Here is a 17,124-nt window from a genome sequence, read left to right as displayed (position 1 = left end):
TGTTTATAGTTGAGTAGTCTAATACCAACACTACAGTAATTTATACAGGGTTAAGTAACTCCTCTCTGTATAGAATACAGAACTAACTGTAATGTAAAGCAAGAAAAACAATAATTCTGGAATCTGGACCTACAATACAGTACACTATGGTCACTACTGTACCCTGTGCTATCGCCATAGTGTCCAAAATTATCATTGCTTTTATTGTGAATACTACTGTATTAAATAGTAAAGTGATACGTTTGTTGAACAATAAATTGTATAAGTTTTCGTTTAAAGAGCATAACGCTGACATTTGATCGCCTGACGCTAAGCAACTCGCGGTGAGTTTGACAGTGTGACGTCAATTACAATTGAAAGAAGCTTGATTATTTTTACTGAAGTTGTGTGTATTAGGTACAGTACTGTATTTTCTATAAACGATTCAATATTCAGTATCTTCAACGCAATAGGAAGATCAATAATGATAGAATCAGTAGCATTTCGTCAACTAATGAGCAATTTCCAGTTAGCAAGAAAATAGAAAATGATCAATCAAAGTTTCAAATTATAGAATGAATAATAACAATGAGAGAATACTACTATCTATTTTACCTTTGCACAGTTTAAATAACAAGTTGTATATGATTTGTTATTTCTCGGTCAGCTGTTATGCTGTGTTATAGTGGGGCTCCTTAGGCCCAAAATACTTCAAAGCATAAAACTTGGTATGGCAACTTGTATAAAAAATTTGCAACTTTTAAGATTTGAGGCCATTTAACATTTGACCTAGGCTATTTGTCCGTTTCCACAGAACTCGTAAACCGTACATCCTAGAAACAGTGGTAAAAAGTACTACTTTCTATTCATGTTCAATAGAAACTTTAAGAATAAGAGTTATTGAAAAATAATAGATCTGGACCTACTGTCAGTATATGACATTTTATTGCTTTGACATTTAGTATAATACTAAAAAAATACAAAAATTAAAGTATGATTTCCCTCTTATTTCTTTCACATATTAACAATCAATACTATTGATTGTTAATATGTGAAAGAAATAAGAGGGAAATCATACTTTAATTTTTACTAACTGCTCGTATCGTAATTCAACATTATACTGGGAAAATTATAAACCAGCGCTCCAGTTAATGGTATGTTGCTTTTTATTACACAATATATGAAATATTCAATCTGGTCCATCGAAATACAGTTTTGCCCTTTCTCAGTCTTGAACGTATCAGAATTCTGAGGGAGATCATTCCATATGTTTGACGCTAGATTTTTAATCTTTTCTCCAAAAATCAGTGATCATATGAAAACATACCACCAACTAAAGAAGCCCTGAACAACATGGAATAAACCTTATTTACTCTTTCCTGGTTTAAATCTCCCTATCATCAAGCTGGTTGTGTTTGAGCCAATGTTCTAATCAATTGCCTAAACATTTATCTGTTAAAGTCCATTTAAACAATAAATGGGTCATACATTGTTCTGATTATTAACTCATACAGTCTGAGTAGGTCCTCCTTCCCCCACACATTTTTGAGGGATGGTCTCCCTTATTTTCAATGCAAAACACCTTTAATAGTTTATACAGTAAATGTATGTATTTTATATATAAATGTGAAAAAAATCAAGTCGCTTCTACGAATTAAAGCCGCAAGCGGCCTGCCAAAAAATCCCAAAATGGATTGAGCACAGATTTAAATTTTTGTTTTTCTTTTGTGATCTTCTTTGATTGATCGTTTAGGCCAAAACAAATGGAAGAATCATAACTTTTCAGCGAAAATACCAGGATTCCCCAATTTTTAATAACAGATTCTGGCAAAAACAGACATTACTGTACAGTTAATGCAGAACTAAACAACGATGTTTACCAGGCTAGGCCTACAAAAATAAGCTACATTGGTAAGACATTGCTTTTTTTTTATATCATAAAATACCATAAAACGTACAATTCAGGAATGACCTCAGCTATTTTAACAATATCTATAATAATAATATGTATTATTTTTACAAAATGTCAAAAATTGTAATGGGGATTTTGTATTCATATTCTGACTCGGTAGGCCTATACTGTAAAGCTCTGTTTAAACTATCGAAAAATGTAATGTTCTCATATGGACATGACGATGTTATATTAGTACCATATTTGATGTATCATTACCATATTTTGGCACATCACACATTTTTTGTCAAACTAGTTTGTTACAGTAGTATAGACAGAGCTTAAGACCATTCCATTCCCTTTGATTGAATACGCCTTTATTTTAGTTGGTGGGCAGGTAATTGCACCCAGCAGAACTGTACTGTAAATTCAATCATAATACGGTACTTACGGTTCTAGAATAAATTGTACTCTCACTGAGAACTAAGTGATGCGTCTCAATTTTTCGCAATAATTTCATATTCATGATCTTATTAATGACGTTACTAGCATGGTTTACGACACAAAGTTGTATTACGCTCTCGTGTATAAGCTTGTATTTTGGTTCTCCATTCATACAAGTTAGACCATACTGCATCATGCCTTTCTGTGATTGGTGAAAAGTGTTTGCCATTGTTGCTGACAAAGATCAAGTATGACAAACAGATTGTTTTGTGCTCAGGTTTATGTGTGTTCAAGCGTAAAATTGATAAGTGCTTCCTGATGATGTCGTCTCAAGGTTTATAAATCCAGTTCCGTTTTTTTGTCTAAAAACAACACATTGTATGAGTAAAATCTGAAATGACAAATTATTGAACATTATTTATCAATTATTAAAGTTTATCTTAGATTTATTTACACATAAATACAAAAATACAACAAAAAATTTACATATAATTCATTAACCAAGTATTTACTGTATTTTTTCGGATAAAATACTTGGTTTACAGTATCACAAAGCAATTCAGGGGCGGATCCAGCATTATAGATTATAAATATTTTAGAAATGATAAAAACGATCTGTCGGTTTGCAGATAAATAAAAAATAGTCAATATTTTATTTTAAAAAGACATGGCTTTTAATAAAAAAATCGGATCCGCTCCTGAAATCTTGTTATCTTTTTATAGTATACAATTACACTACAGTAGAACCCCTATTAAGGAGAGATTAACTTCAGGGCCTAAGAAAGTGTCCCCATAATACTATTATTAGGGGTACATTCTTTAATTAGGGTTGGCCATATAGTGTTAAAAGAATTACCCCTTTTGTCATTTCACTGGAAAGTGTCTCCTCCCCTGAATTGGGATGCGAAAAGTAACTGTAAGACTAAATGATGAATGAAACTATCATTTGGACCAAAGGCTGAACTACTTTGTAGTTAATTACTGTAATTTAGGCTTGTTTTGTAGTATTCAATTTAATTTCACTGTGCCAGCATGTTTATAAAAAATTCTGTAAACCATTTTAAATTTCAAGTATGACGTCTGACTTTGAATTGATTTAATGAACTATAAAATACAGTTCAATTGTGATGGGTAGGTAAAAGTTGAATCATATTTGTTACAGTAGTGGTTGTAAATATTTAATGCTCAAGTAGTAACAAAGAAATGCCTGTAGGTTCATTGTTAAAATCCAATGAATTAACGTCGATTTTCTACAAACAAATAATTGAAAACTAAGTTGTAAAAATGAGCAACATTCACAACATGAGAGTAAGTTCACTATGTTTCATCACTCTAAAAAACTAAAGTAGAATTAAATAAAACCAAATGTCAACTTTACGTTAATGGCTACCACCTCCATTTATGATAGAAGATGGTTACAGTACTTGGCTATGTGAAATCCAACAGATTTCACAAAATGTCCTGCGGACCATGGGTATTAAAGTGTGACTTGTCTGTCTGTAAGTATTGTGGTATAGACTATGGTCTGACTTTGTAATTTGTTTCAACAATTGTTCAAATACAGTACAATTAACATTAATTTTAAATAATAATTAAGGACATGACTGTAAGTAATGTTTAAGAAAGTGTATGTCTGAACAATCAATACAAGTAGACGTCAATGTTTAATTAGGCAATACATATCCATTATAGCCAGACCTAGGCTAGGCCTAGAGTTAGCTTAATAATTATAGTCTAGGCAAAGTATAGCCTAGTCTAGGCTTAGAATTCTGTAGGCAGCAGAAAGGCTTGCCTGGCCCTATCGTACTCTACTTTATAGCTAAAAAGCCTAGCATTTTATACAATATACATCAACAGCCAACTTACAAACTAATCAAAATAATGCAAAAACAAATGACGATCTAAATATTTACCAAAACACAAATTCAGCATGTCCCGATCTACCAAAACAAAACACACATTTGTATGCCTATTGTATTTATACGTAGAAAAAATAGTAAAAGGAAAATTGAATGACGTTGTTTTAGTTAACAATTCAGTCGTGTCTATTATATGTAGGGGTGTTTCAATCATGATTTAACATCAATGTTTTGAAACGGGGTTTATTTAAAGATATGTAATGGTAATTAAAATAATATAATATTTATAAAACAATTACTGAGCACGTTAAACACCTCATTTTAAGACAAAACTTTGAATGTATGACCAATTTATTTGAATAAATATATTTGTAATAATGGAATAATCGCAGTACACACCCTGTAAAATAGAGGTCGCTACACGCGAGAAAAGACTTGCTTCTTTTAAATAAACCATTAGAATCATAGTCAATAGAAACTACTTTCTATTGACTATACTATGATAGAATATAATTAATAGTCTTTGATTAACTTCAAAGTTGGAGTCAAAAATCCAACAGGTTCGGCTGGATAAAAAATCATAAAATAAACTACTTTTTCAAAAAACTAATTATAACTTCTAGGATCAGACACAATGCAAGAACCTTTAGCGCAATGCACGTAACTTGACAATTGATGGATCATCTGAATTTTCGCTTGTTATTTGTGACTCACAGGCGTTGTATGTACACCATCACATTTTTTCAAGGGGAACCCAAGCTTTAGGACAAAAAATAAAATCTCAAACACAAAGTATACAATTACTACCTTTTATTGCTTCTAAATTAGAAAGAATATTACATCATATTTAATAATATACCAAACAGTATTAAAGCATACACATATTTATGTGTACAGCATTGTTATTAAATGTAAACGTAGGACTTAATTAGTCTCTAGACAAGACAAAATTGATCCTTAAAAAAATACATTTTAGTTAATTCATTAAAATTAAATTTTAAAAAACATTTAGTAAAAACATTTTATACAACTTGATATTAATTTGACTTTGGTTTATTTCTTCATTTCTGTTTTGTAACTTGTTTTTGGTCTACATTTATTAATTCCATCCGTTAACATTGATTGTTTGAAAATGTATACCTACCACAATGTTTAATAATATTATATACCTTTTTGGTTGACTTTGAATTAGTAAAATAAAAATCACCATTTACAATAATATATTCTTTACTTTATTAAATAGATCGTCACTATTCTATCAAAGCCTTGTATCTCCATTTTTTCTCTTCTTTTTTGTTAGGCTTTTTCCGTGCAAATAAGAGCAAGGCTTCAGAAAGAAGAAAATGTTGTGTTATTTTTCAGAACATGTATGTTTTAATGGTTCTTATTTTAAATAGTGAAATATTTAAAAATACTTTAAATTAAATATTTATTTCTTATTATTTTTTAATCTTTTACTAGAATCTGTGGCATTTTTCCAATTCATTACGCATTACAAGCACAAATAAAAACGTCCTCCTGTGTACTTATGCTTCGATAGAGCGGTATGTTATGGTATAAAACCTTCCACTGTGGAACTTCCTTCCTTTGTATTTTATATTCATAGCCCATAAAGATGGATAAATAATGAAAAATCACATGTGGAAAGACACTTGTGCAGACATTAGTGGACTACAATAGAACACACAGTGAAACCTGTTTGTCACCATACCAAAATCACTTTAAACCTATAAATAATTCATTTGCAGAAAGTGCTCATTGTTTTGATCAGCATACTAAGTGAATCAGTTCATTAATTGTTTTACAAAATTGTGTTTCTACATTGTACACACGTCATCTAATTACTGACAATTTCTGGAATATATATCAATATCAATAAAACTATTTTCTTTGTGTTCATTTCTATATAGTTTTTTCCTAATAATCTCCCAAAAGGATTTTCTAAAATCACACTTTTAGTTAAATCATTAATTCATACAGTAAATGATTCTGGGTCTGTTTTAACTTTAGCCCCTGATGGAGCTCGCAACTCTTGCTCTTGTTTGAAAAGAATTTAATATACTTAAATAACATCACTTCGGGAGAGTCATTACAGACCTAATCAATACTTTTAATTATAATCAATATTTCCACTGTCTAAATTAGATAAACTGGAATATGCTAAACCACTAACCCATGTTTGCAAGATTATTACTTTATTCTTGTGATTTAAAAATCAAAAACAGCATCAACACTCTGATAACCTGCATAAAATTTGCCCAGTAATTCAGGTGACATAGATGTTGCGTTCACTGCCTTAACAGTGTACATGCTATCTATCCATTTCTTCAATGTAGTACATTTCTCGAGCACTGCTTTGAACACTGGAAAGCTACCCAAACCATGGCACCAAGGCCATATCATCAAGTCTACCATACCAACTTCGGTTCCTAAAAAATATAAGTAAAGTAAGTATAAGTATTGAAAATCATATTGCAACTTTCTTACCCACAAAAAGTAAAAAGCTTTCAGACAGTTTATTGTATAGTAACTATACAATCGACTCTCCCAATACTCTTAGACTCTTCAGGTTTTTCTTGAGGTCCAAAAACAAATTCAGAATACCACAGTTTTTGGAAAACCAGGCATAAGCAGCTAGGCCAAAGCAGCTAGGCCAAAGCAGCTAGGCCAAGGCCTAAAACATTAAAAAAGGCAGCGCTCCAATTTTTGACATGGAGTAGAACAATTACAGACGGTACATACTACATGTTGATCTTCGAACGCTGTCAGTCAACAGCCTATTATCGAGACATGCATGATTGATGCTCATTGTAACAAGAATGAATGAGCATATAACAAAATCCAATGACCATAAATGAAATGAAATATACAGAAATTGCGTGATTCATGACGCACAAGTTCAATGGTGTATTGGATATCATGTGATCCCCCCCCCCCCCACCAATCACCAATCAGCCAATAAATAACATTATTATTATTAATTAAATAAAGTAAAGTGAAATTAATTTGTTTACGATATTAATTAAGCAAAAGTCCCTATTTTTTAGCTGGCAGTGAAAATGTTTTAACATTTCCTGAAATACAGTCATCTTTGCCAGTGTTTGATTTCATGAGCCGATCACTTTTTTCCCAAAATTCAATGACCCAACAGTGGCATGAGGTCACTGATTTCATTGGCCATCCAAGTCACTCTGCTTATAGCCATTGTTTAATATTCTTGTGACCAATTGAAATACATTCGGACCACAAAGTAGACAGCAGGTTTTTTAATTTTTTATTTTATTAATTACAAATATACCAGTACAGTATAAAAACAAATCTGGAAAGGTCAACATTATTCAAGCTTCACTAGAGTTAGCTCCATGGCGTTAATAGAGACTTTACGAAACATGACGGGAAGCCAAAGGACGGTACATGAGCTTTAACAAAGTGTGCGGAGATTAGCATGAAATTTCGTTGTCTTAACTTTTTGAGGACGATAAAGTTGCCATTTTCACGTTTACGGAGAACTAGAAATTATGTATATATACTTAAATATACAGTTCAAATTACAAAAAAACATGCCGTGGATTTTTCAATAACTCAACTTTTGACAAGTTACATAGGAAATTTGAAACAATGCAGAAAGTTAAAAAAAAAACCAATTTTTAGGCCTTTCCTATTACAATATCTTGAAATAAGTATAGTAGTAACCTCCGTAGTAAATGACAGGTACATTGTTTTAAAATTATTTCATCACATTTTAGAAGTAGAAATTAATTGTAAGTAAGCCAAACTGTATAATAAAATTTCTACTTTTTGTATTTAATAGACAGAAGCCATGAAATCATTAGTTCATTACATTTGGTACAATGCCAAAAGACATTCGCAATTATTATCAGGAACCTAATATTTAGATGACAATCAAAAACAAAATATTACTGTACTTATTAAATAAATTATACTGTATATTTGTGAGTAACTTGATGGAGTTCTAAATTTGTCACTTGTTTTAAACAAGCAACAGACTGCCTGGGATTAGTTCAGTAGATATTTCTACATACATAATGAAATTACTGTATTTTTTAATTGATAGTGTCTTGCTTATATAGACTTTTGTTTGTTGTTTCTGGCTTATTAGATAAATTTAGTAAAAGTCATAGTTATAATACTGATCTTTGCTTAGCATAACATTTAAATTGATTTTCAATTACTGTTTTTCATAACAAATTTCATTTCAGTTTATTTATCAATCAAAGTTTTGAGGAAATTTTCAATTTAGACGCCTCTTCTTCAGTATAGTCATACACAGGTTTGCGTTTTAAAAGATTGTACAGAAAATAATGATGCATGGCTGGACTTTCTACGGTAACAGCAACCTCTGGTACTTTACGCATTTCTTTTTCATATCTGGAAATGTTCGGTAGGGCAACAGCCAGCAAGTCATACATAGCACTTATGGATAGTCGCTCAAGCCAAGGCCAGATCATGAAATCCACCATACCAGGTTTTTTACCTAAGAAGTTATAGAAACTTAGTCTTAAAATTTTGCTCAATTAAATGTGTTTTTTTTAAATATTATTTTAACAGATGTATCCAAATAAATATTTAAAGAAAGAAAAATGTGATTGATTTAGTAGAATTAGGACTCTTTTACTTTTGAAATACAAGCAGATTAAAGCTCTGTCTACTCTTTCAAACTTTATGCAACAAAAACAATTTTTGCTGATATTTTAAGTGATCTCCTGTCTCCTGTTAAATGTGATCATTTTTCAGATTGTTTGGATGGACAAAAAAATCATGAATTGTGCATAAATAAATTCACCATTTAAACTAAAACAACTATTCACAAATTTGGTAAAGGAGAAAAAATACATTTGATAAGCTATTTTTCACAATGCAAATTTGTAAATTTGCATTCAAGCTTGGAAAGTGCCTGGTATACCTTGTTTTCCCTGATGCCCAAGAGCACCCTCTATGTTTGGATATATTTAAAAGATTATAGCACCATCTAGGGTTTGGTTATAGTGTTATAACATGCGATATTTCATTTTTCCAAGTTGGACCTCTCTCACCTAATCAGTGAATATATTACTACACACAATTTGAATGTAAAGTATTATAATTAACAAACCAATTGGATAATAATTTATTAGCTTATTTATATTTTACCCACATTTATAGCAATTAAGTCATATGTTAGTAGGTCACATCTTTAAAGCAAGACATAAAGAATTACAATTACACATCATCTTGAAGAGCTACCAAGTTTGCAGATAATGTGATCGCTTGTATTGAGAATCTAGTGTTGTTAAATTTAATATCATTTCACAAAACAGAACTCTGCCAAAAGAGGATATTATTTGAGTTGCATAGAAAAATAAGATAATGCTTATGACATGCGTAATAAACTCCCTAAAGCACCTTTATCACACCTGAATGTATGATTAATTGAATTATTTTTCCACATGAATGATTAAAGGTACTATTGTTGTACAATTATAGCCTGAATGGCAAACCCACCTGTAGAGTGCGCTGTTCTTATTTTAGAAAATTTTATCTGTACTTTGTTTTTATTTGAGTAGAATTTATTATTGACTGCTGTGGTCCGCGGCCATAATCTGATCACTAGATTTTTTAATAGCCTTTCGACATTTCATTCCAAGCAAAAGTTGTGAATTAAATTACTCTAGGACAGTAGATGTGTTATATGAAGAATGTTTTGTATTCATTGAATAGGAGGATATTACCAATAACTGAAAGCCTATCTATTCCATTCAATGAGGTGAATAGAAAAGTTAATCTTTAACTAATAAACATTGAAATAAATTCTAGGATTGCTTTTGCTCACCTCCAAGGAATGGTTTAGCACGTTTGGACATGATCTTTTCCAGTACGGACAACTTCTCAATAAGTTCTTGCACTGCTGCATCTCTGCCTTCTGGAGGAGACCTCAAAGTTTTATAGTAAGCAGGAACAATCTAAAAACACATTACAATGACTCGATTTATTATCTAAATTTCAGAAAGCCTAAAGATGTGACCTGAATGTATAATGTGCATAAATGGGTGGGAACTGACAAATATATTGTGGATAAAGCCTGTTTAAAGCCGGAGATTTTCATAGCTTTTTGTTCATTGTGTGTCTTCTGTGCTTATCAATATGCATGATGGCTCAGGAACACATCATAACTTTGATTGGTCTGATTGATTTCACAATTGTTTGATTCGCAGAGAGTATAAACTATTCAAACTACTATTTCGCTGAAGCAAAAAACTGAAAGTAATTTGACCAATCACAAGCAATGCACTATGTCCCTTGTCATTGGTCAAGTCCCTTGCATTGTTGCATCCTTGTGTTGCTAGTGGGAACCAAGCTTAAGCCCTCCGAAGTCCTACCATATTTATAAAAATATTCTAAATTTGGTAAAAAAAATTGTTAAATTTATCAACCATCTGACCAAATTCAATGTTTGATGCAATTAATGTTTCAACGGTGAGATAGTTTTGTCCTTGGAATTTTGGCCCATTCAATCATGTTTTAAAGTACAAATACATACCAATGGTGGTAGGGTTGATGGTACATGTCACATATGCCTTAAATTATATATCAAAACTCAATTGTTATCTAAAAACAATATTTTTTTGGGCCTATAAAGGCAACCTGGGCTGAAATGTACTGTGCTCTAAATCATAATGTCCCTCTTTCAAATATATATATTTTATATTACAAAAACCTGCAATTGTACAGTAATTTAAAGTCAAGAAATATGGGGCTGCAGTAAAAACTTCATGTATATGAAAGCGTATGATAGAAGATGGTTAAGCAGAGCTGTACACGTCCGATTTAAGTATCACCAGTGTATTTGACTGATCACAAGCACACTCAAGAACTTCTATTTGTTATGCCATGGCCATGTTTTGATGAATGTTATTTATGCAATGTCTCATTAAATTTTATTTACAGTATGTACAATTGAGTCAAGACTCCAATATGACAGACTTATATTGCGAGGGTTTATTGGAGCAAATACACTTGGTATAGATTTAAATTGTATGTGTACATTGTTTGTTTTATTGTCCAACTTGCACTGTTCCAGATAGACAAATCTCGCACTAGACTTTTGTGACAATATCGTTCTAAAAGTAGGATTTTATTGATGAAATATAATTTAATTAGTATTTATATACTGGTAATACTTGGCAGGGCTTGATAGAGCATGGCAGGGCTTGATAGAGCATGGCTAGGCTTGATAAAGCATGGCAAGGCTTGATAGAGTATGGCAGGGCTTGATAGAGCATAGTAGGGTGTGGTATTTATAAGGATCAGTACATTATAAATTATGAAAGTCGGCCATATCCTACTTTACCAGCCTACCTTACTTCCAAACTGATTTACGATTAGATCATCTTGAGCACGTTGGTAGGAGTCGGATGATTTCAGTTTACGGCCAGGATAAGCATCATCCAGGTAATCTGCTACAATCAACGACTCGTACAAGACCTTCTCATCATGTTCTAGGGCTGGTACTTGTCCATTTGGATTTCTCTCCAACAACCATTCTGGCTTCTTTTTTAGGTTACAATTGATGACCTCATAGCTATGAAAATATGTCTTTTTTTAAAAACTGTAGTTAAAATTAAGTTAATAGAAACAAAAAATAAATAATATATACTTCAATGTTTTCTTATCATTATATCATTTTAACTATCAGTAGTGGAGCTGTAGCTTGGTAGTGAACGTGCTTGGTTCAATCCTGCCCTAGTGCCAGGGTTGTAACTCATCACTCTTTCAACTTCACTCCCTAGCCTCAAATGAGACTTGGTTTATAAGAACGATATATAATTAAATAGTTTATCCATCCTGTAATAAGCAGTTACTGGCTGTTGGATGCGTATTATTATTAAAAAAAAATTTTTTTAAATAGATAAAAAAATCATCAATAAATTAGAACAGGCTTGGCCTTATACTATGCTACTGTAGGTGTAGTGCACTTTCATGCAAATTTAAATGACACTATACAAACCCTTGGGAGTAAAGTAAAGTTAATGAAGTGCACTTTTGGGTTACTAAAAGTTTTAGTAAAAGCTATCGTAAGCCACAAGCCACATCTCTATGAATCATGTCGCATGCATCATGCACGAACAGTTATACTGTAGTTATAGTCGAAGAGTAAAGAATACAATTGTTTGTTTATCATTATGTGTTATTATTGATTTCGGATGGTGGCGCTTTTGTTGAAGGTGGGTTTTACTCAACATTTGTACTGTAGGCTTACTTGCTAAATCAAGCCATGACTTACTCTAAACCTTTGGCTTCAGCAACAAGTCTGGCCCTCTGAGCAAATGGACAGAACTGCATGCTGTAGAGTCTAAGCTTGCCAGGCACGGTTGGTGGCATTGCTTCACCTATAGGAAAATTCAAAATAGAAATCATGTTCTACAAATAAAGTATGCTTCGACAATATCTATTGCATAGCTGACAGCTACGAATATCAAATGCAGGCATGATGTTGTGCTTCTTTGCATAAAAAAAAAATAGCTACAGTAGGCCTACTCCAACCAGTCCATGCTATGCGTTTACTTTGGCTTAGACAACCATATAAAACAAATATTGATTGTGCTTAAATTGGGGCATGATTAAAATATAGCTCTTAGTAATCTGGAGGCATACTATATCCTCCAACTCGATTGTTGAATTGATTGTTTTAAAAATGTTTATGTTTTTGTGATAAAATTACTGTAAGTGTAATCCTAGAGTACCATCGAGCCCTCAAGTACTGTACGTAGTATGAATAGAATGCCCATCTGTTGGGTAAGATCTTAATAAGAAAGACCTACATTTTTTAATATGGTTTAATGTAGAAGGTATGGACATGATTATGATAGAATGTAATGATGCAAATGCAGTTCTATTGATGTTGATATTCTAGGTAAACATAATAATCTATTTTATAATTAGACAGTAACACGATCTGCCTAAATAATCCCGTCTGTGGGGCTGTGCACAAAAAATGTGCTGCGTAATGTCATGAAACAATTTCATCATAAACGACTTGTTTGACATTTTGATTAGAATCTGTTATTATGCCGGCATTGTTCAAATTGTTAATGTTTTAAGCTAACTTATCAAGTCCACAAATTAATTAGCAACTGAAATAAAAAGAACTCGAAAACTGACTGAGACTTTATTCAAATAATGTGTCACTCTGATTGCAAACAATATGCTCAACATCTGTGTCATTCTCCCCACCAATCTCTATAAAAACAAAAAACATACTTGATCTGGACATCAGACAAGAGAAACATTGTTTACTGTTCATCGTGTTATAAAAGAGACAAAACGCACGTAAGTACTGGTATTTCAATTTTTGATCTCAATTTATTGATAAACTGGTTGTCTGGTTTGGAAAAGGCCAGGTTTAAAATATGCTTGATTTGAAATAGTGAATAAATTTACCCTGTTTAGGCTCTAAATTTAATTATTAAATTATTAATTAGGTGTATAGAGAGAGTTTTTACTGTAAGGTAATTTAATAATAATGTGAATTTCAAATATTAAATAAAAATAATGCTTTCTTAATATCTTTTATGTACAGTTATTTTCTGGCACTTTTTTTTGTATTGATATGAATTGCAAATATCTAATCTTTATTTGTTATGATTGCAATAGAGATTATTTTGATTGATTAATGCTAAAAAAGGTGTTGGAATGTACTGTATTTCCACCTTTAGTACTTGGAAATATAACAAAATACACTGTACATCGGCATAATATGCCAAACAGGAAAAACACCTGGTTCAACAAGTCTACGCTGATGACAGAGATTTAAATCAAGTAGAGTTGTCTAAATTACATTTTAGAAGTTTGGATCTCTGCTTTATAACATAATTACATTGTTTACCTTATTGATTTGTTATAGAGCCTAAACTCAAAATGAAGATTTTTATGTTTGCACTGTCAGTAGCAGCATTGCTGGTTGCTACAGAGTCATATTCAACAGGCCTATGCCCTTCATTTTGGGTCCCTTTTCAAGACAGTTGCTACCGTATCTTTGGGACCAAATTATCATGGCCTGAAGCAGAGAAGAGCTGTACCAGGCATTTCAATGGGTGAGTATGACCATCATTTATTTTGAATGCAATAACAGAAACATGGATGTTGAGAAGTGTTTGCTGAAGAATACTGTGTGTGCTGTGCCTAATTTTGTTACTTAACAATTTGTTTTCTTTTAAAAGGGCTGCAATGGGACATTTGGTGTCTATCAGGACTGATGATGAAAACCAGTTTATTGCCCTACTTTGGAATTCTGCTACAGGTGGTATGGCAGCTACTTCAGATTACACCTTCTGGGTTGGTTTAACTCAACCTACCGAAGGCAGTTGGAGATGGAGTGACAACAACCAGCTGGTGACTTACACAAACTGGCATTCAAACCAACCAGACAATTACAAAAATAATGAACAGTGTGGTCATCTATGGAACCGGCATAGTTCAAAAGCGACCTGGAATGATTTAATATGTTCCTCTCAACTATTTTATGCTTGTGAGCTTCCACAAACTAGATAATTCAACAATAAACCCACATTTTTGGTTAACATTTTTTAGCATCTAAATTATTAACTAGCCTATGAACTTCACTTGGAAATATATGTTTAGAAGAATAAATAGATAAATGACAATTTTGTTGCGTTATGGAATGATGAACTTTTTAATTATTTTGTAATTAACAACCGCGTATCCTTTTAAAACCTCCACAAGCTGAAACAAACTGCCGAGTAAATTTTAGCACCAACTTTTATTACTATTATTAATAATATTTGAAAAAATAAAATACCTCCGCTCCTTATTATATCATCATTTATTTCTCTGAACCTTCCAAAAAGGTTTATTCTTAATTTTTCACAAAGCAGACAATTTTTTAGTCACTTTTAAAAATGATTTCATGCAGCATCATAGTACAGTTTTTGCAAATCCTGATCAAAGAGATATCACACCATCACCTCGTTCACGTTACACCTGCCAACTCTCACGCATGAGGACAGATTTTTTATGCATCACGCATACATGGCTATTTCTCACGCATCCATAAAATAATATTTAGAAAAAGATTATTTTTATTTTATTTATTTTATTTCAACAATATTTTATGAGGGTGGTCCATCCAGCATCAGCTGATCATTAGGGACCCTCAAACAATACAAACAGTAAATACAAAATAAACTATAAAAACACAAAATTAACAAAGATATAAAAAATAAATATATATATACATAAATATAAAGTATGCTAACAATGAAAGAAGGATAAAAAGAAATAAAATCAGAGAGAGAGAAACAGGTGTTTTTTCAAAAGAGATTTAAAGGAGGAGAAATTGTAAGAGTTACGAATGCTTAAAGGTAGAGAATTAAAGAAAGAAGGAGCATTGAAACTAAAAGAAAGTTTAAAGATTTCAAGGTAAGGACGAGGGATAAGAAGATCTCCTTTAGTAATTTTGAAACTAACTAGCCTATTTTGAAGGAAAAATAGACTAGTGTATGACTACAATTTAATTCGGGTTATCGTAATGACGGAATTGGGCAATATGATGGTTTTGAGCGTGACTGTTTTTGTTCCGAGGGTACAGTAAAGTATTATGACCTTATGATTTTATCATACACGTTACGACATGGTTGAGTGATTCCACACTTTTTCAAAAATTCCATGAGTACCGGTAAATATTATTATTTATGCACTTGTCAATTGTATGATCCACTATACGACCCCTGTGACTGTGAGAGGTGCGTCAATTGTCCGAATTGTCCCACCAAAAGTGGGCCGAATCGCTTCGGGCCGAATCGTCTCAGGACCGAATCATCTCAGGGCCGAATCATCCCGGATTGCTCACTCCCAAAAACATTGATTCTAGTAGGCTAATTATAATATAATAATAGGCCTAGTAGGCCTAGCTATATCAGGTTAGGCCTAGGTCTTGCCCTATCTATATTAGGCCTCTAGGCCTATATCTATATACATACTCTACTAGGCCTAGGCCTAGGCTAGGAGGGTCTCTATACTAGGAGGCTGTAGTAATAAATAATAGCCGGTAGCGGGACTACCAAAAAGTGGGCCGAATCGCCTCAGGGCCGACTCGTCCCGGATTCTAATAACCTACTACTACTAGGCCTAGGCCTAGCTAGCTAGGCTAGGCCTAGGCCTGGGCCTACATATACTACTACTAGGCCTAGGGCAAGACTACAAAACTTACCAGTAGCATAGTGTCTGGGATATGAGGGCATTATGAACAAAATGTGTTTACTGATGGGAGAAGAAAATGTATTGACCAAGCTGGGATTCCGCTTCTGCTAGCTAGTTACAGTAGTAGGCCTACTCGTCTAGGAGGAGGTTGTTGTCTGTGTGGATCCAACGTGGTGTGTGACCCGATCGACAACGATGATGAGTATGCACAAAATTGAGAGGCGTGTTGTGTGTGTATTGAACGATTAAATTCAACAACAACGGCCAGTGCACACAATGACTCTGCAAAACTTTGAATAAACAAGGCCAACAGCCATAAGTCGCGTGCTAAAACGCATAGTGATACCGGACCGACAGACAGACAGACCGACAGACCGACCGACCGACATAGTGAACTATAGATTCGCGTCCACGCGACTAAAAATAAATGTTGCAATCTAGGCCTATAGCATCCTAGGGGATGGAATGATCCACAAATCGCACTTCAGTTAGCCTGACACCTTAAAACATAATTATGCAAATTAACGGAAATATGCAAATAAGAGTAAAATAGGGTACCCATGCATCCATACGCAAGCTGCTATAGTGTAAGTTCAAGATTAATGTTATCTGTCCGTTAGGCCTACATGGAGGTCAAATTTATAATCCATGGTCCGTAAAATAAAAATAAATATACAGAAATTTGTGATACTCCAGGCAACAATAGTTACACTCCAATAACAAACATCACAGACA

General features: G+C 32.8%; 3 protein-coding genes across 6 annotated transcripts in view; 1 reads left to right on the top strand and 2 right to left on the bottom strand.

Annotated features, from left to right (window-relative positions):
• The window catches only part of LOC144849802 (C-Maf-inducing protein-like), a 54,456-nt gene extending 50,173 nt beyond the window's left edge, over positions 1–4,283 (bottom strand). For 2 of the 3 annotated variants that reach the window (XM_078706869.1, XM_078706867.1), the window contains exons 1-2: positions 4,228–4,276; positions 2,322–2,705 (exon numbers count right to left, since the gene is read on the bottom strand). In XM_078706869.1, coding sequence (XP_078562995.1) covers positions 2,322–2,543 — 222 coding nt within the window. In that variant the 5' untranslated portion in view covers positions 2,544–2,705; positions 4,228–4,276. Of the gene's footprint in view, positions 1–2,321; positions 2,706–4,227 lie in introns of all 3 variants that reach the window. The other variant, XM_078706868.1, reaches the window with a different exon arrangement.
• Positions 4,284–4,968: 685 nt separating this feature from the next.
• On the bottom strand, positions 4,969–16,767 carry LOC144849835 (glutathione S-transferase omega-1-like). 2 transcript variants are annotated; one of them, XM_078706916.1, is made up of 5 exons: positions 16,400–16,642; positions 12,455–12,560; positions 11,530–11,752; positions 10,004–10,133; positions 4,969–6,602 (listed from the first exon to the last, which is right to left on the bottom strand). In XM_078706916.1, the coding sequence occupies exons 1-5, from the start codon at positions 16,428–16,430 to the stop codon at positions 6,382–6,384; spliced, it is 711 nt and encodes a 236-aa protein (XP_078563042.1). In that variant the 5' UTR covers positions 16,431–16,642; the 3' UTR covers positions 4,969–6,381. The 2 variants fall into 2 exon arrangements, with proteins under 2 accessions (XP_078563042.1, XP_078563041.1); XM_078706915.1 differs by lacking the exon at positions 4,969–6,602 and adding an exon at positions 7,425–8,668 and having other exon boundaries at positions 16,400–16,767.
• Positions 14,077–14,721, top strand: LOC144850416 (alpha-N-acetylgalactosamine-specific lectin-like). The gene is made up of 2 exons (XM_078707691.1): positions 14,077–14,264; positions 14,391–14,721. The coding sequence occupies exons 1-2, from the start codon at positions 14,089–14,091 to the stop codon at positions 14,719–14,721; spliced, it is 507 nt and encodes a 168-aa protein (XP_078563817.1). The 5' UTR covers positions 14,077–14,088.
• Positions 16,768–17,124: the final 357 nt, after the last annotated feature.

The sequence above is a fragment of the Antedon bifida genome, chromosome 8 (assembly GCF_963402885.1).
Source record: "Antedon bifida chromosome 8, ecAntBifi1.1, whole genome shotgun sequence".
Lineage (NCBI taxonomy): Eukaryota > Metazoa > Echinodermata > Crinoidea > Comatulida > Antedonidae > Antedon > Antedon bifida.
This window is presented reverse-complemented; position numbering and strand designations above follow the sequence as displayed.